Raw genomic sequence first — 15,747 nt, 5'->3', positions numbered from 1 at the left:
ATTCCCGAAGCTGCAATCTTCTTCACTAGACAAATCTGCAAACTCGTCATCAACATCACACATATAGTCATCTTCGTCACAACTATCAGCATAAATTTCTTTTCTTATCTCATCTTCATCCATTTTTGAACCACTAAAAATAAGAAGAGAGCTTGTAAATGAAATCCATAGAAATGAATCACTGGTATAAAAAACAAAGAAAACTGACTTTACTAAGCATTATGTGCGCAATATTTGGAACGGAATAATAATACATTCTAATAATTAGGTAATTTTACAAAAGAACTAACCTATAGGTTGCAGAAACCTCCAAAGTTAGTTGAAAAACACTGAAAAATAATGTCAACCATGGCTAAATTGCATCAGCTACGATCGTAAACTATGCAAAATTGAACATCACGTGTTCCATTGTATTCATATCCTTAAAAGGTATTACATCCAAGAAAGACACGCGGAAAGGTTTAAGTAGGTCTAAGAAGTACAACCAAATGATACCAGATGGTAGAACCATACTGATAAGGCGTATAAATGCCGCATGCAGCTCTGTCGAGCCTGACTCGTTGGACCAGATACTTACGCTGAGACTGTCGAGTGCAACTCGACGTTGGACCGCAAAGGGTTAATATCCACTTCCTTATTAAAGGATAATGAAACATCTCTATCTTCCAATGGGTCCTGAGAAATGTCAAAATGACAGTCTTCTTTTATATCTACTTCCTTATTAAAGGATAATGAAACATCTCTATCTTCCAATGGGTCCTGGAAGAAAAACATTACAGATAGAGTGAGATCTCATTTCAGAGAGAGATGTGTTTTCATAGAACAATAATGAGTAATGGAAGTATTAATATTCTCCTAACAACTTTTGCAAAAAGAAAAATAGGAACTGAATTCCTCATTGGTCAAAAAACATTAGGAGGAATGAAAGGATAACAAACAACCAAGTGCAACCATCAAGATAAAAGAGGGTTTTCAAGAAAATAAAAAGGATAGTTTTATTCCAAAGAAACTGAAGGAGATGCCGCAAAAGTAACTTTAAACAGAGTCATCTGCTAATTTGCATTTCAATGCAACAATTTCAGATTGTAGCGGCATCTCCCCCAGTGTGTCTCCCCAATTTGTCAATGTATTAACACCATAAGTGTTTAAAGTTGGCTTTAACCTTGTGGGATGTGGCATGTTGTGCACAAATATCAATGCTTGTGACATTGTATGCACGATAATTCAAAACAACATCTTGTTCCTTGAAAAGCCCATAAATTTCAGAGTTTAAGAGGATGCCTCAGTAGCTTAAGTGGCTAAAGAACTCTACCGGATATTGAGGGATCTGGGTTCAAATTCCAATCAATGCAAATGATTTTTACACTCTGAAATTGTTGCAAGGAAAGTTTTACCTTAAAATGGCTAGATTTAATATGCAGATGGTTAATTGTGTACACATTATTATACATACACACACAACATTATATATAGACACTCACCAAATTCTTTGCTTCTACATTACTGCACCAATGATTTTCACCTTCCTGAATTCAAGCAACCATTGGCAGTTCTACATCCTTTTCTGGAGCAAAAGAGCATCCACTAAAAGTCTCAGCCCCTTCTTTTACAATAACAAGTCATCTTTGTCATTCATGGCACTACTGCCAACAGTGTCAAATGCGAATGCATCCTTATCCAAGTCTTTCTGATTCTCAGTGGGCAACTAATGGAAAGCATAAACAGGTTATAATATCATAATGGCAGATGATTAACATTTACAAATAAAAGCATCAGGACAATACATCTTTCCAGTTAAGCAAATATTAGAAACAGCAGTAAAAAATGTAATCACTTTAAGCTAATTTGGTAATTTACTTTGTGAAACAACATTTGTTTTGACAGCATTGCATAATAGCTCAACTCTTTAACCTAGATCAATACCTTGCTGTATTTATTAGTGGCAATCCAATTCTTCCAAGTGCTCACGAAATAATTGACATCTCTATTAATTATTTCTGTTCAAGGCGAATTATATGAGATGCTACAGCACTACTGAATGTAAACAATTTGCATGACATACCACAAACCATATCCTCTCCTAGCCTCTTTGCAGCATTGTTGTCATTGCTCAGGACAACACCCTCTTCATTATAAACCATTAACACTGCAATCAATGGGAACCTCCATTTGACAGTTAATGTTATAGTTCACCCAACTTTAACCCCTACATGTCATTATGTGAAATTCAGCCATTACAAGTATATTAATAATTAGGAGTAGATAAATTCAATCCCTGTGCCACCAATGATTTTTCAGGATTACATCTGGTAACAAAATAAGATTGAAAATGCTGAAGTCCATTCCAAGAAACCTCCTGCCTTGATAACATTTAATAAACCTTTAGTATGAGGGTATGTTATTGATGGACATATTACACCACCGAATATGCAAAATTAAATATCAGGATGGCAAAAAATGAAATGAAAAAGTAAATATAAACCTAATCAACATCGACCTAGCGACAGTTAGAATACCATTGGTAGAAGTACACAGAACTGACAGACTTGATTATTGATCAGGTCTTAATGCCTCGGAGGAATCATAAGGAGGAATAAATTGACATAATACACCATCAAATTCGTTGTATTCGTTGTTGATATAGTTCAATTAAATAAATACAACTGACCGCTTCTCTATTGGTTATCAAGTCCTTCGCCGTAAAATTGCACCCCTTTCTATGCGATCATAAAAAACAGACAAACACTCGCCACATCGACGCTTAAATAGCCGGTATTCAGTCAGTAACTCCATGCAGAAAGAACACACCAACCAGGAATGAATTTCATCCTCCACAACCTGATTAAATATTTCATAAACAGATATTCACCAAATAACGCACAAAATCTTCTGGACTTAATATCACCGTTATTTTACAAAAGAGTATACGCGACATACAAACGAACTTCGATCTCATATTAGATTTTTTACACACATAACATTCTAAGCAATGAACACAGACAACTAAGCTTACTTTGAAATCTATTAAATCTTCTATAGTCTTTTGCAGCATGATTTGTAATTTACTATTCTTGCCGAAAACATTGATCAACAGTCCACGACTGTTTAAACACAATCTACACACTTCAAATTCGACTTTATCGCACATTATGAAAGTTTTAGACTACTCCGAATGATTTACTTTGCAATCTTACCCAAACTAATTCTGCAATTTGTCACAGTTTACTTGAAATAGAACTAAACTTTATTAAAACAGCCGAAAACAGCTAAAGTAAACAAAAAACAATTGGACACTTGCATTCCGTTCTTCATCTGTCACACTCTTCAATGGAATTGAGTGATATGGAAAAAAGAATATTAATCCGATCAGTTATATGTCTTGGTATTTCAATGTAATCTAGTAATTTAGGGCAGGAAAAATAATTCCGTTTTATATAATTTTATTAGTTAGTGAAGAATGACCGGCATTCTTTGGTATTATATACAAATCGAAAAAACTAAAAAGGTCTAATATGCTCCGATCATTCATTTGAAAGACCTGGATCAAAAGATTCAGATACGTTTTGCTGATGATTGCTAAATGTAAGAATAACCCAGTATTTATACATGCGAAAGTTATTGTGCGTTGTAGACATATAGTGTATTAAAAATATTACAAGTACCATGTAACCGTCTCTTCATTCTGTTCCTTCCTGAATAAACATCAAAATAAATCTTCGACCCGTAGGAACGGGACTTTTACGAACTGAATCTTTGTCTGACGATCTGAATCTATGTCAAGTTAACATTGAACGTTGTTTGTCATGGTTAATCAGATAATTAAGATCTCAAAACAATCTTAAGGTAATTTTAAGTGTCAACGTTTCGTGATACGTCTAATAATTCCCAAATATGTTCATATGTTCTGACCCAGATTCAGATCGACTCTACTCGTATCAATCCTTTGATTTACAAGAAATACCGCAGAAATAAAATGAACAGATGAAGAACCAAACGCAAGTGCCCAGCTGGGAAGTTTTTTTTGTTTACTAAGGTTTTTTATCAATTTTGAACAGTAATTCAAGTAAATTGGGAACGATGTTATCATATATTTACCGTAAGGTTCTTCAGTAAATCCGTGTCCGATACCTGTGACACTCCATCCTGCTCAAATCTATTTAGAAAAACACCTATTCCGCCTTTTATTCACTCTCTTACTGAATGACGTGATTCACCGGGTGGGATTCGTCAACTTGTGTAATGTGAGGAATTGTGATCCTCTTCCTCCAAAGAGTCGGTCATTTTTATCGACCCTTTGGCTCTTGCACATGAACTGCTGTGTTGAAGAAAAAAGAAGAAAAATGAAATGCCAATCTCAAGTTGTCGAAGCATTTCTGATGTTGTATTGTGTGAATAATCGAACTATTTCACGTAATTTTTGACTGATGTTTATATATTTAACGTTATATTGTCCGGTCAATCATCCGACGTAATCTAAAACGTTCATAATGTGTGATAAAATTGATTTTGTGGTATGCAGATTGTGTTTAAACAGTGGTGGGGTTCTGATAAACATTTTCGACAAGAATAATAAATCGGAATTTATGTTGGAAAACACTATAGAGGATTTGATAAATGTAAAAGTAAGTGAATTGTTTGTGTGATGTCCTTTCTAAAATATTTTTGTAAGATCTTCGTTGTACTTAAAAGCAATTAGTTCATGGCATACCTAAGGTATTGGGGAAAACTATAGTGATTAGTAGACAAGAGTAGATTTCAGCATTATAATGTCAAAATATTCTTTTGGTGTATTTTATCAGGTTGTGGAGGATGCAAATTATCCCTGGTTGGTTTGTTCGACCTGCATGAAGAAGCTTACGGAATTCCGGCTATTTAAGAATCGATGTGCAGAGTGTCTGTTTGTGTACTACAATCGTATCCAAAAGGGGTTCAATCCTGTGACGGAAGACTGGTTAACTAATCGACAACAGGTCAGTTGCATCCATTTATTTGAAAGATGTAACAAAATCATATCTTGCCCCAAATGAATATATTTCGTTGCATCTGTTTGTATTTATATGCTGTACAATTCATTTCCGTATCTCATAATGCCTGTGATTGATAACTTTGTTATCAATCACAGGCATTATCATTTGTGGCAAAATTGTGCACTATTTGAGTATGTGCGCTTGGAAAAGTAATTTTGTTTCGATTACTGTTCATTTCACTACTCCCAAACCGACATATGCAAAGGCATCCTATCTTTTATTTCAATGATCTTGCATCTTCAATGACCATGTTCCCGCACTGTTCATAACTGCGCTCCATGTCAAAGTAAATGCGATCATTTTTTTGAACATCCTTTCATTACGCCCTTTAATATCTATGTATAAAATAATTCAAATGATTCAAAAACCATTCTTATTTGACATTTTTACACTACCGAACAGTGGGATTGGGTTCGATTCCCTTATACTTCTTAATGGGGTCCACGGTAATAGGTGAATTTAACATAATGCCATGAAGGACTTAGTATTGGGTGAATGCTACCATCACCTACCAAACCGACTGAATTTGATTACTGTTTTTATTGTTTATAAGGAGGTGAGTGATGTCCTGACCCAAGACAATAATAATCCTAGAGAGCATATGGTTGATGGTACATCAGACAAAGTGTGGGCTTCAAGTAGTACCGTGGAATCTGCTGTACATTCCGTGGGAACAGCATCAGTTGAGATGAAGAACCCATATTCACCAGTCCATGGAATGCATTTTATGGCCATGAATGAATGCAATGAAGTGAATATTGAGGTGAGTGAATTGAGTTGTTATCCATTGCAATCATAACCAATTCTATTTTGCAAATTAATATTGTAGTGTCTTGAAAGTTTAAGTTTTTTTTTCTTAAGCATGGAGAAGAAGTGCAATAGGTATCAATGGCTCTGGCCTTTCAAACACCTACACTGAAATGGTGAACCATCATTTGATAATGTTTATTCCATTGAATGAAGGTAGATGCATGCAATTTAAGGACCTAAAGTCATAATCATTATCTGTTTAATGAAATAATGGATTCCAAAATTATTTTCGAGCAAGACTTAAATAACAAAGTTTGACCAAAAAGATTTTTTGCTCTGAATCACTTATTTTGAAATGTTAATAAAATACCATTATTGAATAATGATGTTTAATAATGTGCTTTGAATTAGTTTCCTGGTGAGATCAAGAAAGAGATTGAAGATGAGACCATTGCCAGTAATGCTGTTGACGGTAGTGAGGTAGATGTCCAAGATGACATGATCATTGTCAAAGAAGAAATTGATACTACCAGTGGATGCTCTGTTCTTCTGAAAATTGATACTGGCTCATCAATGCAGGAAGGTTACAGTCATTGGTTGGACAATGAAGATTCAAGCCATTTGGTGAGTGCATCTATTCATTTCAGGAGCATAATTATCAATCTACACTTTAGATCAAATTTTCCCTTCCGGCTCAAAGTGGTGTTATCATCGACAGATGTAATGAACACTTCAATTTTCTCAGACTGATTGGGCAAAGATCACGTAAGATAAATTTTGTCTCCCAGATTTTGTGTATAGGGTCAAACTTATAACCATAATACCCTCGGTCAATAAGAAGCAGAATGAGTCTGCTTTAAATGCTCTCCCATATATATATATATATACAGGGTGTATTCCAAAAGTAATGCAATCACATTTCCCATGCCATTCCTATTGAATAGAGTGGATTTAAGTCACTGTTGGTAAGTAGGAGGGACTCTAAGCTATGCTTCAAAACCAGTTACAGTGCTCTTCAAGTTGCGGAAACAGCAGGATATCAGTTATTGTGCGCCAACCAGCAATCTGGTTCTACTGTAAATTTGCTGTAAATATCATGCTATTTACTTAATGGTATTAGTGTATATAAACAAGACTACTGCTTTTTGTTGTATAAGATGATTGCAATGGTCTGCAAGTGCAACTCTATTCAAATGAAAATGACAAAAGCATTGATTTACTGCTCATGATAAAGGTGGTGTATTCAAATAGGTTAATGTAATGATTTTTGTCAGTTTTTTAAGAAGAGATAAGATATGCCCAGGATTCTATAGCAAATAGATGTGTTAGGATAGATAATGGCTATTATGTAGCATTATATGTATTAGGTTAGTGTGAAAGTTATGGCAGGATTTAATTTTCAGAACAGGAAATAGGCAGCTTGTGCAAAATAATGACTGTTCAGGTAAGTCAGAATTGTGGTGATGCTGGGTGTTTGCTGGGATGACTGAGTTGTTCCTCTCTTTATTATTTTTAGCATCTCTACATAGTAATCATATTATTTGTTCTTTCCCTGAAACACGAATTTGTTATTTGTAGCCAGGTATTCGATGCATTGGTTAGGCTGAAAGGCCTTTAATGACAGGAGCACTCTATCTGTCTGTTGCGTGACAGTTTTTTAAGGTTTTTAATCACCTTAACAGAGAAGTGGTCTTCAAAAATTGGTAGTGGGAAGCAGGTTGATTAAGGATGGGATAAATAAGGATCATGATGGTTTTGGTAAAAGTGTATTATTTATGTTGAAGAGGGAAAGGGTTTTGTTTAATTGACTGACATACTGAGCAGGGAAGAAGTTACAGTAAAGGCTAAGTTCAAAGATTGTTAAATTATTTGGTATTTGGACAAAGAAGTGATGATACAGAGAGGGCTTTTCAGGCAGTTTGGTTCAAAAAGAGAAGTGTATTGGGTTAAAGGTTTGAGAATTTTACTATTCAGCAGTATTTGAGGGTATCTACTTTTTCTGTGACAGTGAAGTAGCTGGTCCGTGTATTTTTATCAGGGGAGAAGCATTCTTGTAGAAACAGAAGCCACAGACAGAATGAGAAGGGGATGAAAGATTTTGTTAATGATGGGAGGCCACTGTTGAAATCAATTCATTGTTGATAGTTGGTAAGTTTTGTTCAGACTGAGTTAAAATTATTTTTTAACATGTGAATGTTGATAGCGGGGAAAGTTATACTAGAGTCAGATATAGATGAATTGAAAGATACTGGAAAAGAAGAAGAAAAAGACATGACAGTGGGGTTTGAGTGTTTCTTTGATGAGAGAACTTATGTTCAATTTTACCTATAAATAGATTGGCATGTGCAGGGGCTATAGGCATATGCATTCACTGCATTTTATAATGACCCTTCAAAAATTGAGGTCTTGCAATATTTTTCTAACCTTAATGGTAATGGTGTTACCCTGCATGAGCTTCCCGGCACTTCTCCTATCCTTTCACAAAGGTCAAGTCACAGTATGTAACATCAGAAAAGATTCAACTGTAGACCTATGGGTGATTGAGTTAGTTTTGCAAGGGTTAAGGCATCTTCGAATACTCAAGCAAGTGAGTGATTCGTGGGCCACTGGTGCAGAGGGAAACCTCTCGTAAGCCTTAATAGAGCATGATTGCTTGAGACTAACAAGGATCGATGGTGCATAATATATCCAAGACAGAGAATTTGTAATTATTTTGTTTTTATTATTATTATATTACTTGTGACTTATGGGCCACTGATGCAGAGAAAATCTCTCGTAAGCCCTGATCTAATGTGAGTGCTTGAGACAAGCAAGGATCACTGCAATACAGTACATCCAAGCTAAAGAGGAGATAATAATTTTTCATTTTTTATAATTTTTAATTTCATTTCATTATATGTCTTTAGTGAGTACATGCAACAAGCAACGATCAATGCTGATTAATACATTCATGCTATAGAGTTTGTAATTATTTTGCCTTTATAATTATATTACGTATGACTGATTAGCCACTGGTGCAGAGGGAACCTCTTTTAAGCCCTGATTGAATGTGATTGCTAGAAAGTACGTGCCTAATTTTCAGTCTGCCATTTAATTGTTCTACCCATTTATGGTATCGAATTATTTCAATTATTTTTAGTTTTTTATTTTATTTCTTATTGGTTATATTCAGTTATTTGTATATTTTTAGAGATTTACTGCTTATATCCTCTCTAATTTCTCTCATCTATCCTTTGCCCATTTATAAGAGTACGGCTGGTATTGACTCTTCACATTATTTTCAGAGATTATTGGTTTTCTGAATTTTTGGTAGCTTATAAAATAAGGGTTCTCAGGATTATGCAAGTATATGGTAAGTTTATAGAAGATGAGAAATATTTAAGTACTATTCAGCAAGTTAAATCATTATCAGAAAGTAAGAATGAAAGATCTATTCAAACAATCAGAGATAAATTCAGCATGATTATGGCTGACATAGAAAAGATCCAAGAGAATTGAAAGGAATTATGTGACAAACCATTTGTTACAGAACTTAGGCCAACATGGTAGCACAGTAAAAAAACTTGACTTACGAGGGTCATCCGGAAAGTAGTACCCGTTCGTGCCGCATGAAGTGCTGACGACGCGAGTAGCCGCTGGACGAGGTCAGATAGCTTCAGTGGCTTGTCTGCCTTCTCTGAGCCAAGTTGCGTGACGCTAGCATTGCCTGTGTTGTTTCTGTGATTGTTTACAATGTTTAAAAAAATTGAGAACGCCGCCAGTTGTGAAGTGAGGGCAGTGATTAAATTCCTCAATGCAAGAAACGTTCGCCCATGTGATATTCATCGCCAATTAAAGGAGGTGTATGGAGACAATGTAATGGACGAGTCGTCTGTTCGGCGGTGGTGTCGCAACTTCAACATGGGGAGGGGGAACACACACGACGATGAGCGTTCGGGGAGACCGTCTGTCATTACAGACCAACTGGTGAGCTCAGTTGACGAATTCGTGAGGAACGATCGGCGCGTCACAATTGATGACATCTGTGAGCATTTTCCCAATGTTTCTCGAACAATTGTTCATGAAATTGTTAAACACCATCTGCATTATGCAAAAATTTGTGCAAGATGGGTCCCTCGCGTATCTCAATGAGCTGGCGGCGAAGGACTATGCAGCAGGAATACAGAAACTTGTCACACGTAATGACAAATGCCTTAATTTGCTTGGAGAGTATGTTGAGAAGTAGTTTAAAGTATCCTCTTTCAAATAAAATTTTTTATGTTTGTTAATATTTACTTTTGTGTCTTTATTTCACGAACGGGTACTACTTTCCGGATGACCCTCGTAGATAAAGACATTTGGAAAGAATATAAAAAGAACTGAATGGATAAGACCTAAGTTATCCAAGGTTATGCATGAAAAAGTAAGCTTACAGTGAGGAAGATAGCTTAGGTCCAGGCATATCCGATGTTGGCATAGAAGTGGCTTTAAAGCGGATTAATTTAAATAAGATGGAATGGATAGACAATGTTTGCAGAATTACCTAAAGGTTTTGGAAACTATGAGAGAAAAAGTAAATGGACTGATTAATAGTGGGTGTGAGGATGGAATCTGGCCAGAAAAAGTTTTTTGATAAATTTTAGTTCCTTTCCAAATAAGGTATAGTTCACATTCACATGTGAATGCTACGGAACAATAAGTGTGAAATACTGTACATCTACAGTGGTCTTCTTGGGATTATCAACAAAAGGATAGAATCGAGCAAATAATTACTTAGGGGATTTTTTTCATGAGCTATCAGCTAAAATATTTATTATGTTGCGTATAAGTTAACAATTTTTTTATCTTCAAAAAAACCATGTTTAACAAATATATTTTTCATGATTTCCTGAAGATCTGTAACATTTTTTCTTTAATCTTGCAGGATCCTTCGGAATATGCAGAAATAAATATACCCCCTGAAGAAGAAGTTGATATTAAGGAAGATTGTGATGCTGATAATCCTCAGGTGTAAGTAAGACTGGGAGGAAAGATGTTGCAGGAACAAGGTAAGGAGAGCTAAGGACTGTGCTGACACTTCACTTTTTCTACTGTCTGGTGTAATATAACCATTGGAGATTAACTCTTGCATTACTACTAAGGTTTTTTGGAAAACTGGGTTAATTTTTTAAAATTGTTTTTAAAATAACAGAAAGGCCATTTAAAATAGTTTGATAATTTGCAAAAAAAAATGTTAATATTATCATTGCTTTTAGAATTATTTATAAATGTATATTATATTATTTATTTAGCGACTCAGACTAGATCTTTTATTAATCTTGCTGTATTTTAAGCCTTTTCTTTTGTTTTGATTGAATATTTTTATTTTAGATTTTATCAGTTAAGAATGATACCTGAAATAACCCTACACAACCATTCCCCATTTCAATATCTGGTTTTCACCTTTCACCAAAGCATTTGTGAGAAATATTAAGGTTTTTAAAAAATTAACATGCATAATTTCATTATGTATTTATAAAGTGTACACAATGGATTTGATGAAACATTAAGATTGGATGAAGACTCTCCATCTGAGGATGTCCTCCTACAGGTTTTTTTTTCTGACAACAGTTTTGCCTGTGTTTCAATGAGCATCTTCATGGCAAAGTTACCTGATCTGGTTTACTTAAACCTGAAGTTGCTCATTGAAACACAGGCTAAACTGTTGTCATAGAAATAACCTGCATGGTGATATCCTGAGAATGAGAAGTCTTTCATCTGAATGCCACAAAAATCTATGATCCTAAGATGTGAGTTAGTTTAGTGACTTTTAATTTTACCCTAAGGTCCTCATGGGCTATTTTGGTATGGCAAAATAGACAATTTGCTTTAGTAACTTGATTAAATTTTGCCAAAAGTTGATATTTTTTATTTTAGCCAATCAAAGTATATACAAGTCATTCAATGAAATTAAATGAAAAGTAAGGAAAATTGATTTTTTGAATTAATTTAATTTAAGAAGGTCATTACATTGCACTGCCTCACCATTGATCTTGTCAATAAGTTATCAAGATAAGCTAAGACATATACAAGATACCTTTAATGCTGCAAAAATTTGGTGTGAAAATGTGATTAATTAGTTTTTTTTAATGCAACTAAAAATAATTTTAATTAAATATCTTCTGAAAAATACATAAAGAGTTAATTATAATTCATCATAATAAGTTGCAAAAATAATTTGCCACTAAGTAATTCATTATATTTTAGCTAAGAAAGATGTTCAATTTATGTTCCCAACACAATTATTGAATAGTTCAAATCATCTGGAAACCCTGAGTTATGTATGATAATTAAAACTACTTAATTGCCCAACTTAATGTTAACTGCTTCATACTCACATTTTCTTAGTCTAAATCTTATTTTTTTCTTAATTATGTCATATCCATTGTTATTGATTTATTTTCTTCCTTACATTAAATGCAGCAATATGAAATTTCCCTGATTTTAAACATTCTCTTCACAGAGAAAAATATATCATTCTTTAAATGATATATTTCCTTTCCTGTATGCTGTTAAATACTTCAGAAATGTTCTTCTTGATCTTTCTTGAAGTCCTTGTATAAAAAATAACGGTTTTAATATCAGGGTAACACTAAGTAAACCCATGTGGAACAGTTATGTGAGACAATTATAAACCCTTTTATTAGCTATTTTCCTTTATTGGTTGTTTATTTGCAATAAAAAACCCGAGTTCATTTTACTTCAAGGCCATGCTATATTCCTTTTTTGCTCAGCAATATCAGTTTAAATCTTATCAATAAAATATTACCAAGGTAAATAACCTAGTTTTTATCTCTCATTTATTGGGGAGATATTGAAGATATTGTGAGTGACTCATAGTACATACTTTATGTACTTAGAAAGGATAAGGTGCTTCTTGATTAAGCATGATGGATGAAGTAAGCAATTGACGTAACAACAGAAAGGGTAAAATTTTGAGATACACAAACGAGGACCCAAAGGTAACAGAAATTGGGATGCAGTAGTCAATAAGAGCTGTTTCAGTGGAACAATTTTTTTTCATTTTGGCAGAAAACATGATGATGGACTATTCAGAGTAAAATACAGCAGTATGATTTTATTTCGTGTTGGATGAAATACCAGTGCAACCATTAGTAATGCTCAAGACTTGTTATGCCAATCTCTTCTAAGGAAACCCAGAGTCTATGAATGATTTATACTTTTGAGAACCAATGCAATTCAAAAGACCAACCCAATTCAGGCTACCCTTCAACATCAGTAGCTGATGAAAATATTGACAAAATCAATACACTCGTTGGTGAAGATCATCACAGAACCATTGATCAACTCTGTAAAATGTCTGGAATTTCCTTGCATTTCTTTTTGGTGGATTTTTTCTGAAGATTTGCATATGAAAAGAAAGATTTTCATACCTTATTTCGGCCATATTGGGCTTATACCCTTCTCTTTATGATGCAGTTTTTGAAAAATAATAGCATGACATCATTTCTCCACTTCCCCTACCCTGAGAAAAGCATATTGACTCTGACGAAGGTAAAACAAAATGTGCTAGAAGGCATAATTCCGAATGATCTGAGGCTTTCCTGGCAAATACTGTGGATGAAGGCTTCTCGGGTTTTGCACCAGGTCAGGTTGGGTAGCACCAACATTTCGACACCTAACTTTGCCATCGTCTTCAGGGTGAATTGACATTACCACGAATGTGCCCAGTATTTATGTTTGCTGTTGAGTCTGCCCACTCGTGATTGCTTAAGATGCTTGTTCTCTCGATTCTGTGATCTTTTTGAGTACAGGTTTCAATGCATTACTAATCTGGAATCCATTGTCTCAAGTTACCAGGTTCTTGTTCAATCTTATGTGGACTCCTTCATTGACAATCCGGTCCCAGTATCCATTGGCCGGACAAAGGACCTTTATCTTGGAGAATTCTATTCTATGTTCCAATTCGATGCAATGTTCTTCCACCGCCAATTTCTTGGGGTAGCAGAGTTGGATATTTCTCTTGTGTTCAATGAGTTGCTTTTCCACTGTTCTCCCAGTTTCCCCAATGTATGATCTCCCACACTCGCAGGGTATTTTGTAAACTCCAGCTCTTTTTAGATTCCGGTCATCCTTCACAGTGGATACAAAGGATTTCAACTTGCTCTGAGGTTTATGTATTGTCTCCACCTTATGTTTCTTAAGGATCCTGCCAATCTTTTTCAATATGGTGCACACAAACGGGATGCAGGCTCTGGCAATCACAAGATAGCGGACTCCATGCTAAACATATAAATACTGGGCACAATCCCGGCAATGTCACTTCACCCTGAAGACAATGGCAAAATTAGCTGTCGAAATGTTGGTGCTACCCAACCTGACCTGGTGCGAAACCAGAGAAGCCCTTATACACAGGCATAATTCAGGTCAGCTTTAGTTAATGACAGATGCTTTGTTCCTAGGATTTCAGCACAGCTGAAGTTACTAACATACATACAATGACTTTTTACAGGAAATGATGTGTACATGAATACCTATAATAATTTATTTACATTAATACGTTTATCCAAACTGGTTTAAATAATTCTTTAATTGCAGGAATATATTATTAAATGAATATCAACCTTACCTTATCCTTCAAATGTTTCAGATGATTACCAAAAACAAGATAATGCAGGAGAAAATGCTTCAGCCACTCAACCGAATGTGTGTAAAATTTGCAACAAGGTATTTGAACAAAAGGACCTTCTCAAAGATCATGTAATGCATGTGCACCATAACAAGGTGATGCAATTCAAATGTGATGTTTGTTTGGAGGTATTTAAGAGAAAAGAACACCTTAAAAGTCATATCAAATTGGTGCATGCTCTTAAGAAGAAGCATCAATGTGAATTCTGCTCCAAAAACTTTCCATAATTAAGTAAACTCCAAATCCACATGTCAACACATACTGGGGAAAGGCCATTCCAATGTGCATTGTGTTTAAAAGGTTTTGCAGTAAAGATACATTTACAGAGGCACATGTTGACACACACTGGAGAAAAGCCACACAGGTGTGAAATATGTAGCAAAGGATTTGCTCTTAATAGTAGCTTAAAGAGGCACATGTTGACGCATACTGATGGAAAGAAATACAAATGTGATGTATGTTTAAAAGCATTTGCTTATAAATGTTTCCTAAAGGATCACATATTGAAACATACTGATCAAAGGCCACACAAGTGCAACATCTGTTCAAAAGCATTCACTCAGAGAAGTCATTTGAAGTCACACATGATTACACACTCTGGTGAAAAGCCACACAAGTGTGTCATTTGTTTTAAAGCTTTTGCTCTGACTCATCATCTAAAGAGTCACATGAAGACACACACTGGTGAAAGGCCTCACAAGTGCATTGTCTGTTCAAAAGCATTCATTCAGCGTTGTCATCTAATCTCACACATGAAGACACACTCTGCAAAATTATCATAAAAATGTAAGATCCAAGAGCTTATTTCACACTAAGGAAAGGATTGTAAAACTTTAATTTCAACTTTGTAACAAAGTGACATTATTATCCTTTTTTATGTAATTTCTTTAATTAAAAAATTATTGATAAAGTGACAAATCTCAGCATAATTATGTATATCATGATAACAATAATTAACTGTCTTAGTGCGGTGGGGATCTCAGGGGTACTAGTGAGAAATGCGAAGGGTAATTTGAGAAAATGTATCACCTTAGAAAAAAAACCATTATGAAGTTATTTGTTAAGATACCCATATGCAGTGTTTTTATTTCAAAATATAATATTGTATTTAATAATGATGTAATATATTTACATCATCTGAAAAATTAATGTAATTACGACAGCATCATGAATTTGAAGAATATTTTTTTAGCAATTATATTTTGATTTGTAGACACAAAACGAATGTTTTTTTAAAACATTTTTCATTTACAGTACGATATTAAAACATAATAAAGAATCAAAAAAACATGCAGAAAATAT

At 34.6% G+C, this 15,747-nt stretch overlaps 1 protein-coding gene across 1 annotated transcript in view; it reads left to right on the top strand.

Moving 5' to 3' along the window:
* Positions 1-15,747, top strand: part of LOC139687415 (zinc finger protein 107-like) — an 81,859-nt gene that overhangs the window by 33,983 nt on the left and 32,129 nt on the right. Inside the window, exon 4 of the mRNA XM_071584534.1 lies at positions 14,772-15,047. Coding sequence (XP_071440635.1) covers positions 14,772-15,047 — 276 coding nt within the window. The remainder of the gene's footprint in view (positions 1-14,771; positions 15,048-15,747) is intronic.

The sequence above is a fragment of the Hetaerina americana genome, unplaced genomic scaffold, assembly GCF_022747635.1.
Source record: "Hetaerina americana unplaced genomic scaffold, ioHetAmer1.1.p SCAF_195, whole genome shotgun sequence".
Classification (NCBI taxonomy): domain Eukaryota; kingdom Metazoa; phylum Arthropoda; class Insecta; order Odonata; family Calopterygidae; genus Hetaerina; species Hetaerina americana.
The sequence above is the reverse complement of the archived record's forward strand: the minus strand, read 5'-3'. Positions and strand labels throughout refer to the sequence as shown.